Raw genomic sequence first — 24,067 nt, forward strand, 5'->3', positions numbered from 1 at the left:
CCATCACGCCTGTGCTAAACTGGATCAGATGGTTTAATGAGCAGTCTCTTCACCAACAACTGAACACAAATGGCACTGCATGTTTCACAACAAAATATGATTTGTGATCATTTATATAATAGAGGTCAAATTTCTTTAATGATTTCATGACTGTATCTGAGCTTTGACGTGAATAGACATGGACTTAGTGCTTTACTTGGAGCTGAGGCTGATGAAACGTCAGAAAATGTTAACCCAGGACAAGAAGGGTGGTGCAGTCGTTCCTGGCATCCATTGCATGATGTTTTAAAATGGAAAAATAAATATGTGCAATACATCTTCACAGTAAAATAGGAAAACTATCCATTTCTCGCATAAAGGAACTTCCTTTATTATGCCCCTGTGTCAACACACACGTCAGGGGATTGAAACGGCTCAAAAATATCCACTGGTTTAAATTAGACCATCAAACAGCCAGCTGCTGATTTGTTTCCTGTGTGTGTGTGTGTGTGTGTGTGTGTGTGTGTGTGTGTGTGTGTGTGTGTGTGTGTGTGTGTGTGTGTGTGTGTGTGTGTGTGTGTGTGTGTGTGTGTGTGTGTGTGTGTGTGTGTGTGTGTGTGTGTGTGTGTGTGTGTGTGTGTGTGTGTGTGTGTGTGTGTGTGTGTGTGTGTGTGTGTGTGTGTGTGTGTGTGTGTAGATGGTGAGTTGAGGGAGTGGACTGAGCAGGTTTCTGACCTCCCTTGGGCGCAGCAGAGTGAGTAGAATGGTGTCAGTTCACTAAAACAACAAAGTGTGTAACAGAGTTTGTGCTTTAATAACACCTGCTAACAATAAATGAACTTAGCCGTTTGTAACGATATCAAGTCAGCCTGAACTACACTTAAAGTCATGTCGCCTGATGTTGATAGTGTGAGGATCTGCTGATAAAATATGCATCATGATAAAAAGGGTTAGGATTCAATATATTTCAATAATAGCAAGGTGATATATTACAATTGTTATGCTTTAACCCCCCCCCCCCAAATGCATACAATCTTAGTAAGTTGTGTTCATTTCAATCGGAACAGTGGGGTCTGCATTTACTTCAATCACAGTCCCTGCACCATTCAACATCAGAACATTACTTTGAGAGGGAAGTGACCTCAAAAAAGTATTGACTGTCATCCTTACATGTAAACTATGAATTCAAAAAGCTGACATTGAACTGGACTGAATTGATACAAAAGGGTATGCAAATGTGTCATACCTTTTTCTTTAGAGTCACGAGTCAGGTTAAAAAGCTGTGGTATAACCGACAGAACAAAAACAGCTCATGCTGATTTGTTGTATGCTGCTGAAGGCCAAAAAGAAGAGATGCATGAACTAAGGTTCCCTTAGAGCAGGGGTCTCAAACTCAAGGCCCGGGGGCCAAATACGGCCCGCAACCAAATCCGGCCCGCAACTTCATTTTATGTGGCCCGCAAGAGAATATAATACGTTTATTATACGGTCGGTCACATGCCACTTTACAGAAGCAAGTTGCCCATAAACTACATGTCCCACAATGCATCTCGTTTTGTGACATGCCACTGAAGAGACTTGCAATTATTTGCCCTGGACTTCTGCTTTCAGAGGTAGTTAATTAATAAGTTATTATCCTATCCGATAATAATCCAATTCAGAGGCAATAATGTAATACATTATTTTATATATATATTATATAGTTACAACCGGCCCTTTGAGTGCAACCTTTATGCGAATGTGGCCCGCGATGAAATTGAGTTTGACACCCCTGCCTCATGAGGTAACTAAGGACACTGTTTTTCTAAAACAAACCACAAGATACTCAAGCTTCAATTAATCAGTCTAACCCTGCTTCTATCTCACTCTTGTCTATTTTCTTCCATCAGCACTTTTTGTCCACTATTAGACATTACTAGCTAGTAAATCTGTAAACACGGTGTAATTATATCGTTGCAAAGTTTCTGGCATGATGAAAACGAGCAGGGCCTCCTTAGTGAGAGTGGCTGTGTCCTTAGAGGACATTAGTGCAGACATTATCTTGTTGTGGCAGACAGTTGTGTAGTAAACACCCTAGCAAAGAGCCTCATAGTAAACCCTGATGGAGCTGCAGTGTTCAGTGTTGTAGCCGTCCTGGCACAGAGATATGGGTCATGCTAGGCTGTCCTCTCCCTCACCCCAGCACAAGAGCCCAAACCCTGATGGGATTAGCCGGCCAGCCAGGCGCTCAGTGGTGGTAAAACAGAAACACCAGTGATTAGGTGAACATTAAAGTCCGATCCCCTCACACTTCAGATCGGATCCCTTGTTCAGGGTCAGCAGCAGGTTAGTAGTACGGTGACTGTGCCGCCATTCACAACAAATATGTCAATACTGCCCGTCTGTCTTTGCATACACTGTTGACCCTGAGAGCACATAGTGATTAGAATTAACTTCATTTGAGACATGTGCTACTGTATGACTCAACGCATACAAAAACACAGCTAGCTTCTTGGAATCCCCCACATGATGCCTTTGACCTCCCCAATGCGTCTGCTACACCAACTCATTTGTTACAGAAATATGAAGTCACACAGGTTGACATTTCCTTAATTTTGTTTGGGCTAGGTCACTAAACGCAGCGGCTTGGCGACCACTACTCTGTGTTAAATCACTACTAAAAATGGGATTAGCCATGTTGGAATGCTAGGGTAATCACTCATTCAGCAGCAGCCAGGGGGAAAGACCTCCTTAAGGAGAAGGGGTGGGTTTTATATAGCTGAGAGCTTTGATTACAGCTTCGTCTTTAAACCGCATCCGATGAGTAAAGACATGCACTGGTCCTCCCCCACATTTACTAGACAAGTCGACCTCCTGTGTTCCTGTAAATAAGTGATGTCACAGCGCTTAATGATGCCCAGACTGCAAAGTCCTAAAGAAACACACTCCCAGCTTCATCACTACTGTGAGCACGCTGCCTAACCGTCATGTCGACAAAGAATTAGTATAGCACATCCTATTACTCTGGAGAACTGCTGATGATGCAGTCCAAGTCTGGAGTAGAGCACACAGTCAAGGGTATTCTCTCTTTTGTATGAAGGCAGTAAAATGCACCCAGTGGGAGGAGAAACATCGTCCTCATCTGTGGAACGACTGCACTGTCACTAATGAAGATGGTCATATGGTGAGTGCATAGAAAAAGAGACACTTTTCGGGCTTTCTTCTGCTCTACTCGACGCAGACTTGTAGTGACAGTTGTTTCCAGTTGCTACGTATAAAGGGCCCATCATAAGGCCCGGCTAGAGGAAACAGGATAAGCGCTTGAGCCAAGGCAGTAAAAAGCTCTCTGGAAACTTGAAAGCCACACAAATGAAGTCTGCGTCTGCCATCTGGAAACAATAAACAAACAAAACCCAGCAGCCAAACAAACACCACGAATGGAAGAGGGAAAGAGAGAGCCAGGGAAAATTGAAGCAAAGATTGAGTGTGTGAATGAGTGATAGGGAGCGGAGGGTGTCAATGTTAAAAACGTGTGCAGCATGCATCATTAGCAGACACTGATGGGAAGACAGACAGAGACAACCCTTTGTATCAAATCTCTTTTGATGCTAGGGAGATGGCCCTGCTGTTTGAATGTGTGTGGTACCACTGAAACCTGGTTCTAATGAAGTGTAGCGCTAACAGGAGGCTGCCTGTCTGCAAATGGTGCCAGTGATGCGATGAGAAGTTAGAAGCCAGTTCCAAATACGGCAAAATACCAAAAGAACCCAGCCAACTCTTCTCTGCATGCCCAGATAAATAAGAGATAGGATTTCTTGATTGTTTTTGTATTAATTCAGAGAGAAAGTGACACAGTTGTCCTGTTCTCAGTGGAAAGTGTCATGTGTGTAATCATATAGCAATACATATTAATCAATGAATTGACTTTTACGGTGCATTTGTGATACACTGCTGAGGCATGGCAGTCATGGGACAATTGCAAAAAGATAGGAATATTATAGTGAGTTCTCTTTAGTGCTGGGCGAATGACAAAAAACACAACACAAAATGTGGGTTTGTTTGTAGTACAAACAACCCGCCTGCTCGCCTCTCACCATGGGCAATCTAGCCTTATTATTTGCGTTACATGATCATCTCAACCCGGTTGTGACAGAAGTAATTGAACAATTACAACAGACACTTTGTTATGCATCATTTATTGAATTAAGAACAAGACAATAAGAGCTGCAGCTAATGAACAACTAACCCATTGATTCTCAACTCTGGGAAATGTCCTCAGCTGCTCATCTGCCTATGCAATGTGTTCCTAAGCAGTCAAGAAAAAGAGAACGTTTTAATAATGTACCGACAAACTGATTTGGTCAAATGTATACCCCATTACATTTCTGTCAAACAGCTCATCAATGATTTGGCTAATCTTTATCCATTAAATGTAATTAGATCTTAATCTGTATCCATTACATGTAATTTAGTACAAACCACTTCACTTTAGTTCCTTTTTGTTACTGTAACAATACTTAATTTTCACCTAACTATCAGTGCTTATTTTCCTGGTGTTAAGATACCTTTCAAGAGAAAAAAACAATATAACACTGGAACAGTTGATATTCCCAATGAAGTTTCCTGGATAGTCACTCAGTTGTAGTATTGTGAATATATTTAATGAGGGAAAATCACGAGCTAAAACTTCACTTGGTAATAGAACAGAACATCACAAGCTGCTCTCAAAGACCTCATCACCAAGCATACTGTCAATACTGACACCGAGGGGTTAGACAAAGAACTGCAGTCATGAGGCCACAGCATTAACCCCTGTACTATAACAGATAGACCCACCTATAGGTGTACTACGCTTAAACAAACAAGGCAGAATGCCATAGAAAACCACACACACGCTAACTCAAAAACACACACACAACCCTCCTGCTGTGCATGGTTAACAAACACTTCGCTATAAAAGCAGGCCTCTTACTCATTAGGGTGCTGTGTATCAGACAGGAAATGCTGGGTAAATTACACCTCATCGCCCTGGAACTACCCGACCATCACCATGGCAATGAGCCAACCTCAGTGCCGTGAGAAGACCAAAACACCGTCCTCCTGGCAGACGAGGACTGGGAAGACATGGTTTCACCCAGATAACAATGATCTAATGTCAGTGATGCAAATGTACTCCTACGGGCTTCCGAGGTGTAAACTGAACCTGAATCTGTGTCTATTTAATAGCCAAAAGAACCCCTTTGGCTTTTTGACAGTGATGCTGACTCCAAATCTGGAAGCAATATCCTGCCCACACACAACTCTAACGGCTACCCCATTAATGCTACATGGACTAAACTGTACCAGCCCAACGCACTCTTTATTAGAAATTGTTAGTCATGCCTACAGTAAATGATTTAATACCGTTCAATAAATGGATCAACACAGGCGGCTACAGCTTGTCATGGGAATCAGGAGGAAATTGGGTGGTCTTTATAAAGACGTCCATGTGTAACATCTAAAATAATTTGGTGGTTGACCAAATGTATTAAGAAGAAAAAGAAGCTTGGACAAAAAATAAACATTGTCCATTTGATTAAACTGCATAAAATATTATTCTATACATACTTATATTGCCGTGAACATCTTCGACAACACACGATAGTCTTAAATAGGATTGTTTCATCAAAGCACTGTATTGGCTCACATTTGTTAAAAACACAAGTTTCCCATTCATGTTATCACTAAAAACAGAGAACATTTCCCCAGATTCTAATTCAATACTACCACCATGCTTAAACGCTTAACCACATAAACCACTCGTGAGCCAAGTCCACCCCACGTTTTCGAGAACAAAATTATTTTGTTGCATTGTTCACACATTCCTCCCCGGCCGTGTTTATACAGATGCGATTCCATGTGTGTCTTGGGGTCCAGAAGAAGTCCTACTCTGAAGCCAAAGATGTGCTGCTGATCAAAGGCTTCAGTGCCAGAGCGGAGACACTTGTTTTGGTTGTTTTTTTTTTTACTATGGGGATAGAGGGTAACATATCCATCTGTTGGCCGTATGGATCCACCTTTGGTGAGCGCTGGGACAAGTGTAGGCCTCTCTTCTCTGCCTCACACACGTTTACTCAGCTGGCCGCCAGAGCTTTGTTTTCACACAGCAACATGTGCTAACTTAATACTCTGTAACAGATTTCAAAGGCAAGACTAGCTGGGTCAACAACAGGTAATAGGGCGATTTATTAATTCATTGGCTCCAAAAAGTAAAAAGAATACCTCTGCGGAAACCGATGAGGAATACACAGGCAGTGATATCCGGTTGTCTATCTTGTTTACTTAAACCCCATCATGTATTATTCTAATGTTTAATTTGGCTTGTAAAGAATAGTGTACATAAAAAGGCTACGGGGAAAATAAAGGGAGCTCATATTTCTCTAAAGATATCTCAGACTTCGGTACCATTAAGCAATGGCCAAGAATGTGTCTGTAAAACGATTACGTAAACCATTACACAGTTCAAGAAAGGCAAAGAGCATAGGCTTTGGGGTTACTTGGCCAACCTGCTCGCCCTCCCTCGCTGAAGAATTTGGTTACACAGTCCCCATGGTTGTTTTCCTGCTTGATTGGATTATGGCCACACACACCTCGAGCTCGGCTTCCACCACCAATCAATGAGGAAATGAGGTGTCAACACACTGGTGTTTATTCAACACTCATTTATTTATCTACCGGAAGCCGAGGCTATAGCTCGACCACAGAAGACACCAGATGAGTGAAGGGATTTCAAATGATTGCTTATTTTTTATTAACATTACAAACAAGGGATTTGGTGAGCCAATTATGTTAACAAATAATAAATCTGACACATTGTATGTAGTTTTACATGCAATTTAAATTGAGTTTAAAATAACATTATATTTAATGACAATAAAATAAAAAGTGTGTAACATATAGCAACATTTTGCCCTGCTTCCAATCTCTTTTACAGCTGAGAAGACATAGCTTTGCAACTTCAGGCTGTGCATCCATATGACCGAGCTGAATGAGCTGGTAATGGGAAGACACCAGGAAGTCTGTAATGCTTCCAGTCAGCATGAAGTGCCATCAAAATAAAATTATGCACAGTAGCTGCTGCTTTAAAACAACTACGGCAATTGAAAATTCTCATCGCAATTTATGCCAAATGCCACTTTATAAACATTCTAGCATGCCTGCCAAGTGTCTGCACTGCTTTATGCCCTTTCTCTTAATTGAAAACGTTATAGGGGTGCATTACACTCGGGGTTTTTATAAGCTGTGCTATAAAGCCCTAGCAGGCCCTGGGAGGGGAAACTGCCCATTAACTTATAAGGTCCAGGCCTTGGCTCTCTTAATTGACAACCTCTAGGCTACTTTCATCACTTGTCGACTTCATAGCGGCAGCCAATGCTTCCTCCAGGATGCTGTTGCATCTTTGACACGAGGGTGTTTGTGACAAAGAGCAGTCTGCCGCCAATGCCAGCGTGAGGGCTCTAGGCTGTCCATAAAACAAGCACACATTCCTCTCCTACTCCCAGCCTTTAACCATATAGAGACTGCCTCCCAGAAACACCAGCCAGAATTAAATATAAATACCATATAAAACGATTACAACTTTTTATATGCTTATGCAAGTCTAGACATATCATAAACACATTCTCAAAAAACAGAAAGATACTTTAAGGGGAGCTGTCATGCAAAATGCACTTTTTTGATGTCTTTTATACATAAAGATGTGTCCCCGGTGTGTCAGGGAACTCACGCAGCGTCAAAAAATAAAACCCTCTCTTTTCCTCCGTACCCAAATCTCTAAAAACGGTGCTACAACGGAGCTGATCCAGATTTGCGTCCGATATGACGTAATATCGGAAATGTAGGCTGGCTTTACACCCACGGCCCTATCAGAAACGTTGCTATCAGAAACAATGCCCGACTGTTTTGGACGTAATGTGGTCGGTGCATGTTTACATTAGCATCGCTAACACTCAGAGCTAACCTGTACTGCACAGAGCATGTGTGTGAAGAAGCAGGAAATAAAAAGGAACTCACCTTGTGGTATAACCGGCAAGAGAGAAAGCCTTTGAGCTCCATACTGTTTCAGAAATAATCCTTGATATGGCGTTTCATCACGGCAATATCTGTCGGTAGCATCTCCCGCATGAGCTCAGCCCCCTCCTTTTAAAAAAAATAATCACATTTCTTTCTTAATACCCCAAATCAGCACTTTTGAAACAGGAAGTGAAATAGAGGGATATGAGGCATGGCAAGAATGGGTGATCTGTTTGGTATTTTGAGCAAAACACTTCATAGACATGTTTTTTATATTTGTAATTGTATATCTGAGACCTATGCTATTGCCTAAAAATAGCATGATAGGTGCACTTTAATAGAATGATTTAAAACCCTACAAGAAAAATGCCAGATGTTAAGTAAAAAGGAAACACCAAAGATGTATTCATTTCTAATTAAGGCCATCACCATAGGCACTAATAGATAAAGACACACATACAGACTGGCGTGACAGTCACTTCACACTCTGATTAAGCAGGATCATCAGGTTTATGCCTCTGGAAATGCATGTGTCTTGAATTAGAGCCACATGTCACAATACAGTTGACCTGTATAGACAGACACATTACTAGACTGATAAACTCACATTAAGTTTTTTGTGACTGACATTCAAACGGTCAGAAGTTTCCCATTATAGCTTCTATGGGACTTCAGTGACACTTCCAAAAAAAATAGAGGAGCATTGGGCAGCTTTGACTGCTAACCATCTGTCACTGAATTCCATTATGTAAGACTATTATGTCATTACTGTATTCTTTAAGGAGTAGACCAGTTCATTAATATTGCACTTCAATAAAGTGTGGGCCTTACAGAAAAATATGGCCAACTTTGAACCATTGAAAGGCTACATCCTGATTTATAATCCTTAATACAAGTTTAATTAACAAAACCCTGGATTCTACTTTTGAAAATATTATTTGGCTATGACTGTGAGCATCTATTCCTTTGTTTCCTTTCTGAGTTTGCAATAGTGTTTATACTGACTATTCCCCAACAACTGAGATGTATTAGACCATTGTGTATGTCATACTGGATTAGTTTTGCCAATCCAGCTGCGTGGATTTATCTAAATTAAATTACGCAAAGCAAAAAATAGATACTGTCAACAGGAAAGATTGTGTCAACATTAGCCGCGTTCACACTGCGGTACTTTTCCCACAAAAGGTTCATGCGAACTTAGTTCATGATCGCGTTCACACCAAAAAGAGCCGGTACTAAAAGTAGTTCATGCGAACCTTTTTACCCCCTCGAAAGTCCCTGCTAGAGAGCAGGGACTTTCGAGCGGCTCTTTTTTGAGAAAAGAGCTATATTCCTGATTGGCTGGGCGAATTGCAAACCACGCCCCGTAAAACTCCCAAAAAGTTTTGTGAAGCCGCCATTTTATTATCCTCGCATTAGCATTATTAGCATTAGCATTAGTCCAGCGCAGAAACGCAGAGAGACTAACTTATGGCAACACAAAATAAAACATGGGAGCGGTGGAGATGAGGAGGTGTCGGCGTTCTGGCGATTTACTCGGAAGGCTTCAGTAGAAGCTGCTGGGACTCCCAGCAGCTTCTACTGAAGCCAGTTCCGGGGACTTCCGGCCGGGGACTTTGGGCGGCAGTATACGCCGTGAAGTGGTTTGCGGCCTGCCAGTAAACCCAAAGCAGAAGAAGAAGAAGTGACGTCAGCGGCTTCATTTGCCTAATCCACCCCCAGGGACTTTTTCTGGTGTGAACGCGATCTGTACTTAGTTCGCATGAACCTTTGTGGGAAAAGTACCGCAGTGTGAACGCGGCTAATGTTACCAGTTCAGATGGCTGGAAATGCCTGAGTGTGCCAAGAGATAAGACGGTTTTCTATATTGGAACAACAACGATTGCTTGACCAACTCTTGAGCACTTTACTAAGTTTCAACGAGGGATGTGAAGATGTTTAGAAGTAACCAGCAAACTGGGTGACTGCCATGAGAGACTGACACTATGTCCACTTGTGATCAGCATGATGGATTCATTGCATTATTAATAGTGGATGTATTGCTGGACTAATCAATTACCTGCCTTAGTTTTAACTATGCATGTCAACTGTGTATATATATAAAACACAGGCAAAATACCTTTTCAGCAAGTTGAAAACGCATGTGGAGTTAAAAAGAAAGTACAGAAATGTTTGCCTCAGAGGCTTTATAAGATAAGGTTTAACCAATGACTTTAGTGATATCATAATCATTAGGGGTGTTGAAAATAATCGTTTCTACGATGCATTGCGATGCGGACGTGGACGATTCGGTATCGATGCAGTGACGGAAGATAATTGATTATAGCGTAGTAACGTTGCTTCCTGATTTTCCGGCCGCGGCTTTACTATAACGTTTTTTTTCTGTCACTTTAATATCAAATCGGTCGGTGACGCAGATATCAGGAAACAGACGTGACAGCGGCACAGCAACACCAAACACGGAGCAGTCTGCTTTATCCACCAACACAAGAACACCAGTCCAGAACCAACAGCAGAAGGACCCGCTCTGAAATCACTCCGTGTCGCTGCGGCTCAGAGACTGCTCCAAATAAGGGCAAAGAGGCGGAGCCGAGGCGGGACCTGCTGCCACCGAGCTGGAAGTTCCAGAGCTAGCTGAAGCTACCAAGCTAAGCTAACATGCTCCCCATCTGCACACTGCCGTGACATTTTACGTTTCTAAGGTAAGCGGACATGAAACTATTCAGCAAAACTATAAATAATAATCTAAGTTATTGAGTTTTTAGCATAATACTTCAGAATCTTAAAACCCCTTAACGTTTGTATACAATTGTGCTAAATTCAACACTGGAATCAAGCAAATAGTAATATGTTTGCATGACATTAGTTATTTATATTTTGATATCACTTAATTACACGTTTAATACATTCAAGCTAAGGTACATGTGATGGTAGCTAGTTAGTGCTCTTACCTGTGATGCCTCCTCCAAACAGCATAATAACCAGACTGTATCATTAAAACTAAGTACCAGTTCTAGATCCTTGACTTTAGACAAACAATTCAAAGATTGTGCCTCTTAAACTGAGATATTAGTTATACAGTAATAGTATTGACAATCTAAAAAAAACTGAGCAACTCAACAGTCAACTTTATATTTCTTATTGTCCAAAGCATTTATTATTTTCATTTTTCCCCTCTCATATTCAGTGTGGACGGATTGAGACAGACTGGTGTCCAGAGAGCTGCAGAGACTTCAGGGAGAAACCTCTGTGTGATGGACGTCCTGTCTGTTGGTTTGGAGAGGACTGAGGTTCTTTCCTCAGCGAGGAGGACCAGGCCTGATGGAGGAGCCCATGCTGGGCATAGCCGATACCAACTGCACAGGCCTAGTCTGTCAGTTTATTTGACTAAATGTGTTTATTTATACATTTAATAGGTTTACACCTTCTGTCCATATGTGCTTTTTATTTAAAACATGTTTGATGTAGTTTTGGTTCACATTTCAATAAATTGTATTTGTACTCCTTTTGTCCATTATTCTTACTGAAAATGTTAGATTACACATTCACATCTCACTGAAGATTGGCCCCATTTATTTGTGACTTTGCAAAGGTACAAGGCACAGGTGATGTGAAACTCATAAAGTGAGGCACATAGAAATAATCAGCTGATGGAGTGTAGATGTGGAAATAGGTGCATTTGATCAGCTGACTGTGTTTTCACACTAAAAGTAGTTTCTTAGTGAATGTCCTGTACTGGTCTTAAAATCTCATAACATCAGCTTTTAATGTTCCTCTTGGATGTTCTTCTTGACCCTCAGAGAAGGAGAACATGTCGTGTCTTTCGGGCATGTCCTTTCCTAACAAAAATGACAGGAAACATAAAACATATTATTGCAGAACAAGTGTGTTATTTATTAAAGCGGTGTGTTTGTGTGTTTAGGGGCTGTAGATATAATTATTTTGTAATTGTAATGATTTTTTTTATTTCAACAGTGAGCTACAAAGACAATCAGATTATGAATGAACAGTATGAAGCTCATCAACATTGAAATGTATGTTATTATCAAAATAATATTTAACTGTTATCAAAACGTAGTGCAACTGTAGAAGCTTGCTCTGTTGTCTCACTGAAAGAAGAACTTTTACCACGTTTTTTTCAGACAATATTGAGAGATAAATAGTAGCAGTTCTCACTATGTGTTAAATATCTTTGCCTTCAATACATTAAATTAGAAAGCTGACAAAACCATATTTCTTTAGCCTTTATTTATACAGGTGTAGATCTCATTGAGACACTAGGTCTCATGTTCACACAATCATATTGCTTGTTAACAGCTAAATGTAACCTTTTGCATGGAAAAACCCCTCAACTTAACTGATGTGTAGGTGATCTAGTATTTAGTATTGTTTAATGGAATGTATATCAGTGTATTCAAGTCAATACTTCATTTATTTAAACAAATGTCTTTCTTGATTCTTTGTACAGTATGAAAAATAGAGTCTTAGTACCTATGCTGAAGTTCACTGCTGTGAGGAGTCCAGTTCTGTCTCTCACTCTCTGGTCCAGCCTGTCTGCATCACCTGGACACCTTAAACAAACAGATATATATGTAAAGTACCATGTGTACAAACAATATAAATGATTATCTTCTGTTGAACATGTTGGATTGTGTATTGTCCGAGTCAGGGTCCTTTTTATTTTACTGTAACTTTGGAAGTTGTGTTACCAATGCTTACTGTTTATTTGATACCAATTTGGTAATGCAATTAATAAAAACAACAAGGTTTGGGTTCATTCTTCAGATGACTGACTTTAACGTGTATGCTCAATAATGAACTCCAGCTCAATCAACCATATTGTAATATCTAAGTAATCATCTTGAAATATGACATTAATAATTGTAATATACACACATCTTATTGTGAGGTGGATTTCACATACACTACTTTGAAATTAACTTGTCTACATACTTGAGCATAGCCAATTTAAATTAACCTTAGCAATGCATACAGTTCCTACGTATAATAAAATATCTCTCCAAGTTACAAGAATGACCTTATTTTATAACCTCAAACAGAAGCCGTTTGTTCTACAGTATTATCCCACTTAACGCTCAACACTTGTCTATTTCGTTTTAACCTTTATATATACAGTCTGTGGTTTTAACTTGGAGACTACGATTAGCATCGTTAGCACCGATGTAGCTACCACTCACTTACACGCTAACCCAAGCCTTAACATTCATTACGTAGCTGATTCAAATCCTAAACATCAATAAGTACTCAAATATCACTTACCGCAAAAACCGCATTCATGCACCGTCTGTTTCAAACGCAGAGCGAGTCACAATAGTCCGATAATAAGCATGAAGAACAAACAACCACGGCCGGCTTCAAGTTGTGTTTCCTGGATGAACTGAGCAGGCAGAGTCCCTGTAGCTAGCTTCACGGAGCAGGTAGCAGAGAGACAAGAAGCTAGCAACAGCAGTCACTTGACAGAGCTGTCACTCAATGTGACCACGCTCTAATATATGCAGAACTTTAAGGCTTAATATTAATTAAACAGATGAGTTGAGAAAAAATTCACCCCCCACAGAGTAGTCATGAAGGGGGAATCTAACTATACAGAGAATATGGTTTTTTGAACCACGATGTAAACATGTTTATTTCTGCTGTAAAGTTGGACATTTTAACATGGGGGTCTATGGAAATTGCTCCCTTCTGCAGCCTGCTCCTACTGGCCACTATATGAACTGCAGTGTGTGGCACTTCCGCATTGGTGTCCCGGCTCTTCCTCAGAGTTTGCCGCTTGGTTCAGACTCAAGTCCTGTGTGTGATGCCACATTCAGGACATTCAGTGTCCTTTTTTTAACAGAAGACCATTGCTAGAAGCTGCAGCTAGACTGCAGAAGCATTATTTTTTTTGTTTTTGAGGATGGAACAACTTCACACACAGATATAGGGAGGCTAGACCTATACAATTCATTTATTTTGGTTTATAAATTAATGTCAAGACATTTATGTTATTGATTTCTGAAGCACTTTCTAAATAATAAAAAGAGAGTTCATATGTATTTACTGCATGTATGCATTGATGAAAAATAAGCCATGTTTGGGGCGGTTTTGGCGCAGTGGTTGGTCATCAGATCAAGGGGCGTTGGTGAACTCCAGTTCGAATCCCGCCTCGGCCGCCACTGCGTCAGGCCGTTGTGTCCTTGGGCAAGACACTTTACCCGCATTTGCTCCTGTGGGTAATGTCCGCAGTAATGACTCTTACATGTCTAATATGTGTAATGTGTACTTGTAAAGCGCTTTGAGCACCTGTAAGATCACTCTAATAAAAAAATGTAATGCATTATTATTATTATTATGTGCAGTAATATAGAAAATTGAGGATGCAACGCATTGGTATGAATCGTGATGCATCGTGATATCGAATTGAATCGAATCATTGACAGGATAATCGTAATCGAATCGAATCGTGAGACCAGTGAAGATGCACAGCCCTAATAATCATGCAGTCAGACATTAAAAGGGCAGTTAGGTGCAGGGACTGCCTTGTCATTGCAGTAAGGTTGCCGTTGCAGTCAACCAGAGGAAAGCTGAAGATGCCCTGCACAGAAGTACTGGCTGGGTGGAAAAGAGAGATTTCCAGAACAGAAGTCCAACTAAAACTACGAATAGTTGTATTTTCTGACAGTGTGTAATAAACACACTAGATACAATGTGTGAATGAATAAGCTTTAAGAGCTGCTGGAAGGTTATTTATAAACCTAGGAGAGAATCAGGCTGACTGTTCCCCCATGCTTCCTGTTCTAAATAAACAAAGCTAAGCTAAGCACCTTGCACAGACAGGCCAGTGCTTTCCTTATTATTAAGAGTAAACAAATAAGCACATTTCTCAAAACTATTCCTTTAAAATTGTGCCGAGGTGACCTCTCTTAACCACCAGTGTAGAGGCCTGTTTAGTACAGGCTACCCTATTGATTAGCACTCACAGATGTGTTACTGTAGCACTAGCAGACAAACGTTTGACACTTGAACATGACATTGAGACAACAGAAAGTCTCAAACTTTTTCCATCAAACAATTACACTTAAATCAAGATGGAGACACAACAGAACACAAAACAAAGCGCCTACTTCAACATCAAAGTACACAACAGCAGAGCAACAGCGAGACATTCCCACACGCAAAACAGCAAACTACAAGTTGACATCCAAAGAATGAAAAGCTACATTTAACCGTTTTAATGCCAAACTCATACACTGGCACTGTGTATAGCCCTGTGTGTTTTTGGCTTCAATTACCTTAACGCTTCTATGTATTCATCGCCATTTCATCACATTACACAGACATGTATCCTAGTAGTTTTATCTTCGTAAGCAAAGGTTGTAAACACAGTCTGTGTGCACATGTCCAGCTTTTCTAAGCTCTTAGCAAACACATAAGTTAGCTAACAGCCAACAAAACAAGTGGCATTTAACCGACAGCTTCTACCGTAACAACGAGGACATTTCATCGACCAAAATAAGCAGCGTTACATTTCCGGTGTGAGTTTTACCTCAAGAGACGTAGCACATTTAGCAGAAAGAGATATTAAAGAACATAGCTGACTTACTTTGGAAGAAGTCGTTTCACAGCACTGGTAATGCGCGCCGCCATGTTTCTTTCGGTGACGCGTTAACAGAGCAAGCAGCAATTGGCTGCACAAATATTTGCCTCGTTCGGATGGAGCAGAGCCCTTGAGGGCTCTGGGATCGAGCTTTGTGATTGGTCAAAGCATGAAGAGGGGCGGGGTCATGGAGGACTCATCGCACATGGGAAGGTAAACAGCGACCATAGTGGGATGGTCCTTTTGGGAGGAGAAGGAGAGGAAGGGCAGAGGATGGTATTTATGTTCAGAGGGAACTTATCAGATTAGTTTAAATAAAATAAAACTATAAAAAAAATTGCAAGATAATTTAAAATAAATAATAAAAAATGACTGAATGAAAATTATAGTTATACAAAAACACTGGTTCCTGCTAGACAGAAAAGACAGAGACAAGCTTGAGACATAGAGAAATAGGAGAGAGGAATAAAGGGAAAGGGATATTTTGAGCACAAGTCACGTCACCCCAGGAGTTCTCCCTCACAGCAGTGGTGAATTACTACTACTAACATCAGCAAGGTCCGAGTGTTGTGCACAAATGACACGCAATATTTTCCACGATTAAGTCAGCAGGGGATTTGCTCCAAATGTCAGCATTCAGGGGACAGCCATTGGGCTTTGGGTGTTTTCAAATGTAAATGTGCTTCTAAACTTACTTGATGTAGGTTGTAGAGACACATTTATATGGTGGTACACTTTGGAATCGAAAAAAAAGAGGAAAAAGTCCACGATGACCCTTTCTTTGTCTTGCATTTTTTTTGGGAAATGGCCTTCCTTGGCTTTAGAGATCATGACAAAGCTAAATAAAAAGTTTTTTTAATTTATAAAAGCAACTGTAGTTTTCCAATTTTTCCAGAGACCAGAAATCTGATTTATTTGTAAATTATTTGAACTCACAAGTGGCTTGTATTTCTTGGTCTGGAACCACCCAAAAGGTCACTGAATAAAAATGAGTGGTCAAACAACCTTAACAAAAAAAAATACTATACTTCCTTTTTTTCTTTCCCAAATGATTGAATTTACATGAGACATGAGTTGGAACATGTTTTAATGGGTTTGCATTGCACTTTCATTTTAAAGAAAGCCATGAACCACCAATTGAATGTGAATATTTGACATTATACACTCCCCAGGTCATTTAACAGATAAAATATATTCTTAATATACGTTTTTTTCCTCTAATGCAAAGGCCCAATACACCTAAAAAAGAAAGGTACGTAAATGACAGAAACATGGAAACCTGGATGTTTTCTTTTTGAATATATATTTGATCCCCAAACAAAGGGAGCTTATTCGGGCATCCATTCCTACATGGGATAAAAAATGCAATGGAGTTGGAAAATTCCATCCATGGGTTACTTAGAAACTACTTATTTCCCTCCCCCTTCAGTTCATCGAACACAATTGTTGTCTACTAATCCAGTTTTGATAGCATTTGGCACACTTTCTTTGGATCACAGTAGGATGCTCAACTTCCATTCTGGTCTCCCCTAGGAACCTCTGAGCCCAAGAAAGCAGCCGACACCAGGTCGCGCCAGAGCAGGGGGGTTCTCTGTATCCTCATAAAGCACAGAAAATTATGTTTTGATTCAAGTCACCCCTTGCCACATGCACAGACAGACACACACATTCATCAATCTGGTTGTTAATTTAAAATGTATGCTGAATATGTGTTTATTCTTGTCAATCTGTTATGTTGTTAAATGTTGCAATCACCTAATGACCCCCCTGTAAGGCAATAGAATATAAAATATTATGTCAAAGGCAAGAGCTTTTCGCCTTTGTCCCCCCTCTGTACTCCCTGATCCAAATGGACAATGCATCACTAGGCCTGGATGCCTCAGAAGTCTGGGTTCATTAAAATCTTGAATGAGTGCCAAAGCTGTAGTCATAGATAAAAGGAATATGAAAGGATAACGAAATTTATGGATGGCAAGTCACCACCTCACCCTGGCATTTATAATAAACAAATGGTTTCTGTTTCCAATTTAAATTTCTCATTATACTGTGACTTTTGGAAAATGTGTTTTGATTTACCAACATTTTATCTGAAAAACTGTATAATTGATTAGATTTACATGGCTCTGATTTTAATGCTGATCGCCTGCCTTCCCCAGCAGCCCCCACCCGAGCCCAACATTCAACAAAAAAGAATGATCCGAACCGCTCCTGGCACATTAACATCATATAAAACAAACCTACATATCAAACAGTTTTTTTCTGATTAAATAATTGGCTTTAACCAGCATAGAATCCAATGCATCCCTTTGAAAGTAACTTCAGTGAGGGCACCAACAAAAAAAAATAGTGAGATAGACTGCACAGCCCGAGTGAGATGGACATCAATGCGGTGTGCCAGGAATGGCTATATTAACCCATGGCTAAATCCCATCACACAAATGTCAGTGTATCCGTTATGACATTTAGATCCAAGGTCTCCATTGTGGTTTTAGAGGGAGCTGATGTTTGTCCATTCTTTGCATCCATCAAACCCGCACACAGCCTCACAGCCAACTGCACTCTTAACACACAAAGGTTAAAGATCATAAGGGCTTATGTATCTAATTTTATTGCATAATACATGGCATGGTTTATGTAATTTTTATGATCTCACATTGATTTCCTCTTTGGATATTCCTCTCCTCTTTTTAATATCAAGTTTGACCAATTAACTGTTCAATAATAAGATTGTGTTTAATGGCAATGACACAGGTTTGCAATGAAACAATGGACATCTTCAAATATAATAAGTACTTTTTTTGAAGTATTACCTTTTATTAAAGAAAAGGGAAGAGATGATTACATATTTTTGAAATAATATATAATATATATATAAATGATGTCTGTCTACCTTTAAAAACAATTACATATAAGTTACACTGTATTTAAAGGTGGGGTAGGTCATTTTGGAGAAACCAGCTCGAGTGCGCTAGAATTTGAAAATACACAGCCGGAAAAAATCTGCCACTTCCTTACAGAGCCCCTCCAACACACACGAACGCGCACATGACCAATGAGGGCACGAGATAAGTTTGTGCACAGATGAAAGGCTGACAGGCAGGTAGGCCATCCAGTTATTTTAGCCGGGCCGGCTCAGATGATTGGTCGTGCTTTTTACAGTACTACGGGTTCCACAGATGACATTTTTTTCTAGATTTTTTGTCAAAGCACTTAAGATATTCATTGCTATCGGGATGTTAAGAGCATTCCATGGAATATAACAAAAAGTGTATCTCGAGCCGGTTTCTCAAACTTACCTACCCCACCTATAATGTTGATATTTTCTTCCAGTTATTTTTTCCAGAAAGGTCCATGAATCATTGTCAGCAGCTGTGACATTTCCAAGAGCAACTTCTAATTTACCCAATCTTCCCAAACATCATGACTATCACCGCAACACACCAGGGGAGGCCCAATCTGACACATTACAACCACTCTTAAGTCATGTGTAATGAGGAAAAAATTCACATTCAAGAACCGGACAATGTGTCATAAAGCTCTCATGTTAAGAGTCCAACACCTTTAAGCCACTTGGCTGAGAATCACGAGATGTTTAATTATTGCCTCCTTACATTAGCTTGGATATCCCACCTCAGGCATCGGTTTGGGGGTCAGGCTGTGGGGTGCTGTGGATGAGAGGGGCTGAGACTGGTTGAGATGGTGAAGAGGAATAATACCCCTTCATTACCAGTGCTCTCTCTCTCTCACTCTCGGTCTCTTTTTCTCCTGCCAACAGCAGTCCAGATCGGGAATTACAAATGATATCATGACAATTGTTCACGCTTTTCGAACCAGTGATGTTTTACCGACTCATTTGCTATGATACCTTGTTACGGATCCAGCTGTGAATCAGGGACGTGTCATGGGGCTGGAAGCCCACCGCCTGCTGCGCCTGGCCAATGACCTGGAAGGCAATAGGGGATGCCAGTGCCTGCAGCATGTGCTGCACTGACAAAGCAGCAGGGCACCGTCAAAACCCCTCTCATACAAACTTTGCAGATCACTCCGTTTTTAACAGATGAGTAAGCACTGGTGCTGACTTTTTTTTCTCTGCCCTAACACAGGGTTTATGGATTTCCCTTTGCGAGTCTGTGTCTCTGGTTGACGCATAGCCAAACCCTTGCCCACGACGGGAATGGTGTAGTGGTGGATCTGGGATAGAGGGATGCAGATAGCATGTGGCAGGGTCACTGCGCAGGTTAAGCAACAATTCAGTTGAGTGCCTGTAAAGGAAGTGGAGTATGGTTGGAAAAGACCAGCACACCAGCTAAAGAGGCCACACTATCCAGATTCAACTTTGGCCTTTGAACATCATTTACAACATCTCCTGTGCACTTTAGGTGGTGTATGTTTATGGACTTAAACATGAGCAAATACAAGTGAATATTTCATATTTTCAGATCATTATATGGGAACATCTTGGAGATATTTATCCCAAAACAAATCAATCCCAAACTAAATTATGTAATCCAATCAGACAAAGAAGCAATTAATCCATTCATTAATCTTTTCATTCTTCAACAGGAATTCAATGAGGTTAAGGTTGTTTAGGTTTCCAGATGAAAGCCCTCACGCAATCCCAGGCCCTGATGACTTCTGCATTACTAGAATGATGCGGCCGAGACTGATGGAGCTGAGAGTGTCAGGAGGCATTAGCCTTCACAACCCAAAGCTGGTGGACAAAACCCGACTGCGCCCCCTGACCCAGTCCACCGCCAAGTTACTGACCCAGCAATCATGAGAGAAACTGGAAGGAGCAAAGCTATAAAGTAAAGAAAAATGTTCGGGCTAACCAAAATGAAAAATAAAGATGAATACGTATTCCAGTTGAGAGATACAGGCAGAGAACAGGAGCAACAAATACAAATAGTGTGCCTCTGACTTTCCTACATGTTACCCAAATCACAGGAAATGGTTTTAAGGGCTTTTTTCCGTTTGGTTCACTCTGATTCCCCCTCTCTCACTTCATTTAACTGATTTAATGAGCAGGTCCAGCCAGAGTCTTCAGAATATTAACTTATTGGGCACACGCTATTTTGTTGAGGGATTGAGCTTTTGTTGTTCAGTATTTAGGTGGTAATTCTGCAATAATTAAACATGTTTACTGTGGTTATCTTGAAATAGATGCCACTGTGAGGTGTTTTGGTAGATGAAATACGAGCTAACAAAGTGAAAGATGCAAAAATGACAAAGAAAAAACGAAATCATAACACTTTCTTTCACGATCTACATATTCTAGTGTGGGCAGTGGCTTGTAAGCTTATGAATGAATATTCCCGTAGTACTACTGTCAGCACACTGACATGGAAGAAGCACAGTGTGAAGGTGGCCTCGCAACACGACACTGGCGGACTGAGAAACACCTACATCAGAGAGGACGTAAAGCTGTGTACACATGGTTCACCTCAGGACAGACCTGCTTACAGCACAATGTCAATGTTGGACTCCCTCTGTGCACTCTGTTGAATGCAACTCTGTGATGGTACAGTAGTAGAGGGTTCCCATAGCATGCTGCAGGCTTTATCCTACAGGAAACAGCATTATAGCAGTACAAATTGTTTCGAATGTGGTGCTCCTATTTAACAGTGAGACCTAGTGCCACGGATAGGCCAGCTTATTTCCATATGCTGTACATCCCATCTGATTTATGAAATGATATGAGTTCATTCATTATTCATATTTGTGCCGTTATTACCATTTTCCCCATCAGGCATGCCACTGACACCATAAACATTATGAAATCACAGTTCGCCCAAGGCGTTGCTGCTGCTGTGAAAAGTGGTCACAACTGACTAGTTAGCACGGGCATGCAGTACACTGGAGACAAGCACTAAATGCCATACAAGTGACCCGTGAATTTTTAATACAAGCAAAGTGGTGACAATAAGACAAGTGACAAGGAGGAGAAATGACTGTGGAACTGAATATTACTGAGGCATGCTCTGCTTAAAACTCCAGGCCAATCTTATTATTACGGCGCCCTGAGCAGAGCAACAGTACATTCAACCATGCCCTCCATGTTAATGCAGTCTAGAGTGTACTGTATTCACACTGGGACCCAACATGCAATCAGGTGGCTCCATTTGTAGATGTCCTACTTTGATTATAAAGGCAAATTATTTTAAAGTCAATAAGAATTTCACACCACAGCAGACTTAGTTGTAAGCTAATTTGTCACAGGCTTATCAAGGCCTATTCATCACCGATCTAGTAATTACCAGAATGAGCTAGGATAACCCCCCTTTGTCCCCCTCTTTTCTCCCCCTAGCGATGGTCAGCCTGTAAAACCAGGATGTGTTGGCACCTTTATGATATAAATACTCACACACCCTGGGCATAAGAAAGCTGTCAACAGAACATTTGTTTTCCATTTTTCACCACCCAAAGCACTTCAAGCTGAGGGGGAAAAAAGGAGACAAGGCGTTAAAAATGTACCGCAACACTAACTATTTTGCCCCTTGGTGAATTTGGGTGCTTAAACAGATGGGGCTCGAATTGGTTCCCTTTTAGTTAGTGCAACAGGGTTGTCCGGATTTCCATTCAACAAGCTCTCACCTCCACACATGCTTAGTTGTGGTTGGCACACGCAGACTAAAGGCATAAACACGCACGCAGTACATTCACACATGCCTGATTATATGTGCAGACACAAATACACACGCAGCAGCTGCTATTGCTGTTCTCGCTTAATGCCCATTCATCACTAAAGTTTTTGGTGATTCAAAAAAACAAGTGCATGTCAAGTGAACTGAAAGACAAGGGATGTCAGAGGTGCGTGAGCTGACCCACGCATGGTAGTAAGCTGTTATGACCCCCCCCCCCCTTCAATCCACCCTACCGTAAATAGATCAAAGCACATCTGTTTCTGTGTCCAGCAGCCACACATCTATAATTGCAAACTGGCCTTAATGGCTTAGAGCGACCCATCAGATGCTAAGCAGTTTGGACACAGGAGATGCTAAAGCATATGAGCGAAGTGCAACCATCAGTAATCGCTGGACAGGGAATTCTCTGGAGCCACGGTGGCGGCTGTCTGGTCTCTAGTGGACTGAAATAGATATCACAACTTCACCCCAGAGCTGACCACACAGCTGTGGAGCAGGGGTGGACCAGTGGTCAGAGGCAGGGACAGGTGTGGAGGAACAGTTGGTTCAAGATTTCCTATGGCTGGAGATTGTGCATTCAAAGACAGCAAGAAAACTAGTTAATCAATGTAGACACTTATCCTAAAAGATGATGTTTAAGGTAAAAGAGAGAAGCCAGAACGCTTAAAGTTTAGAAAAGAGGTCTTGGGGAGTCAGAGCTGGTCCTTGCTGAGTGGAGTAAGTACTGAGTGACGAGAGAAGCCTCAAGTTGGCCACTTGTCACAGTGTGACACTGATTCAGCCTAATGAGCGTAGCGCTGTCACCACACATCTGCCTCGCATTCACTTGTAGAATCTGGCAGACTCCAAACCTGCTGGAGTCACTGCTCGATGCTGGAACTCAAGACACCGACACCTTACTGCAGCAACCCTCATGCCAGATTTCAAGAAACCTAACAAAATAACTTGTGCTGGTACCACAGAATCAAACATAACAACAACACACACATATCTTACGCCTGACATGCCACACAGACATGACAAGAATTGTCTAAGTTTAAAAGCAGCAAAAAAGTTATATTGACTTGCTCTAAAGATTTTTTGTTTAAATATAAAAATGTAACTTAATAAATACAGTGTATGTCTTGCTAAGAACACTTTTCAAACCGCTATCCCTAATGTATTCAAATGGTGTCTGGACTTAACACTTTTATTTTAATTTAATAATATTTGTGTGGTAGCAAATTATATATTTTTCTCTTATTTTTATGACTCAAATAACTGAAATTATTTTTGAGTATGACTCACAATTACATGACGGGTGCATTGTCTCTCATACTATACCCCATAGGTATCTTTATGATAACAAATGCTGCATTGTTCTTGACTCGCCGAATATATATATATATATTATTCTGCAGATTAAATGTAACAATAATGAAATTGGAGTGCATGTGGATGATATTGGCCTTTGTGTTGATCAGAAGAGACAACAAGACAAGGAGAAAGACTGTATGTCCTGTATGTGATGATCATTAGGTCTCTGATCTGCAGAAGACAGCGGTCCTCCCATCTGTCCTGACTCTGAAGGCGTCTGTGTAGACCGAGCAGCTACTCCAAAATTCCTCATGGGCATCCTCCTGGAAAATAGCACAAAGGTTTACTAAACATCATTGTGGCGGTGGCACCAATTATTGTTAATATACATCAAATAGCCGCAGCCGAGTCCAAGAAACAGACTGATCACTCCAATGACGGCAACTGTCAGTCTGCTCGCGAATGAAGAGAGCTGTTGAAATAATTAGTCCATGCCCTGTGAATAAAACAATAATACAAC

General features: G+C 40.8%; 1 protein-coding gene across 1 annotated transcript in view; it reads right to left on the reverse strand.

Moving 5' to 3' along the window:
- clybl (citrate lyase beta like) overlaps window positions 1–15,699 on the reverse strand; it is a 58,611-nt gene extending 42,912 nt beyond the window's left edge. The window contains exon 1 of the mRNA XM_034110433.2: window positions 15,614–15,699. Within this exon, the coding sequence (XP_033966324.1) occupies window positions 15,614–15,657 (44 nt within the window). The 5' untranslated portion in view covers window positions 15,658–15,699. The remainder of the gene's footprint in view (window positions 1–15,613) is intronic.
- Window positions 15,700–24,067: the final 8,368 nt, after the last annotated feature.

Source organism: Pseudochaenichthys georgianus, chromosome 21 (genome assembly GCF_902827115.2).
Source record: "Pseudochaenichthys georgianus chromosome 21, fPseGeo1.2, whole genome shotgun sequence".
In the NCBI taxonomy this organism is placed as follows: domain Eukaryota; kingdom Metazoa; phylum Chordata; class Actinopteri; order Perciformes; family Channichthyidae; genus Pseudochaenichthys; species Pseudochaenichthys georgianus.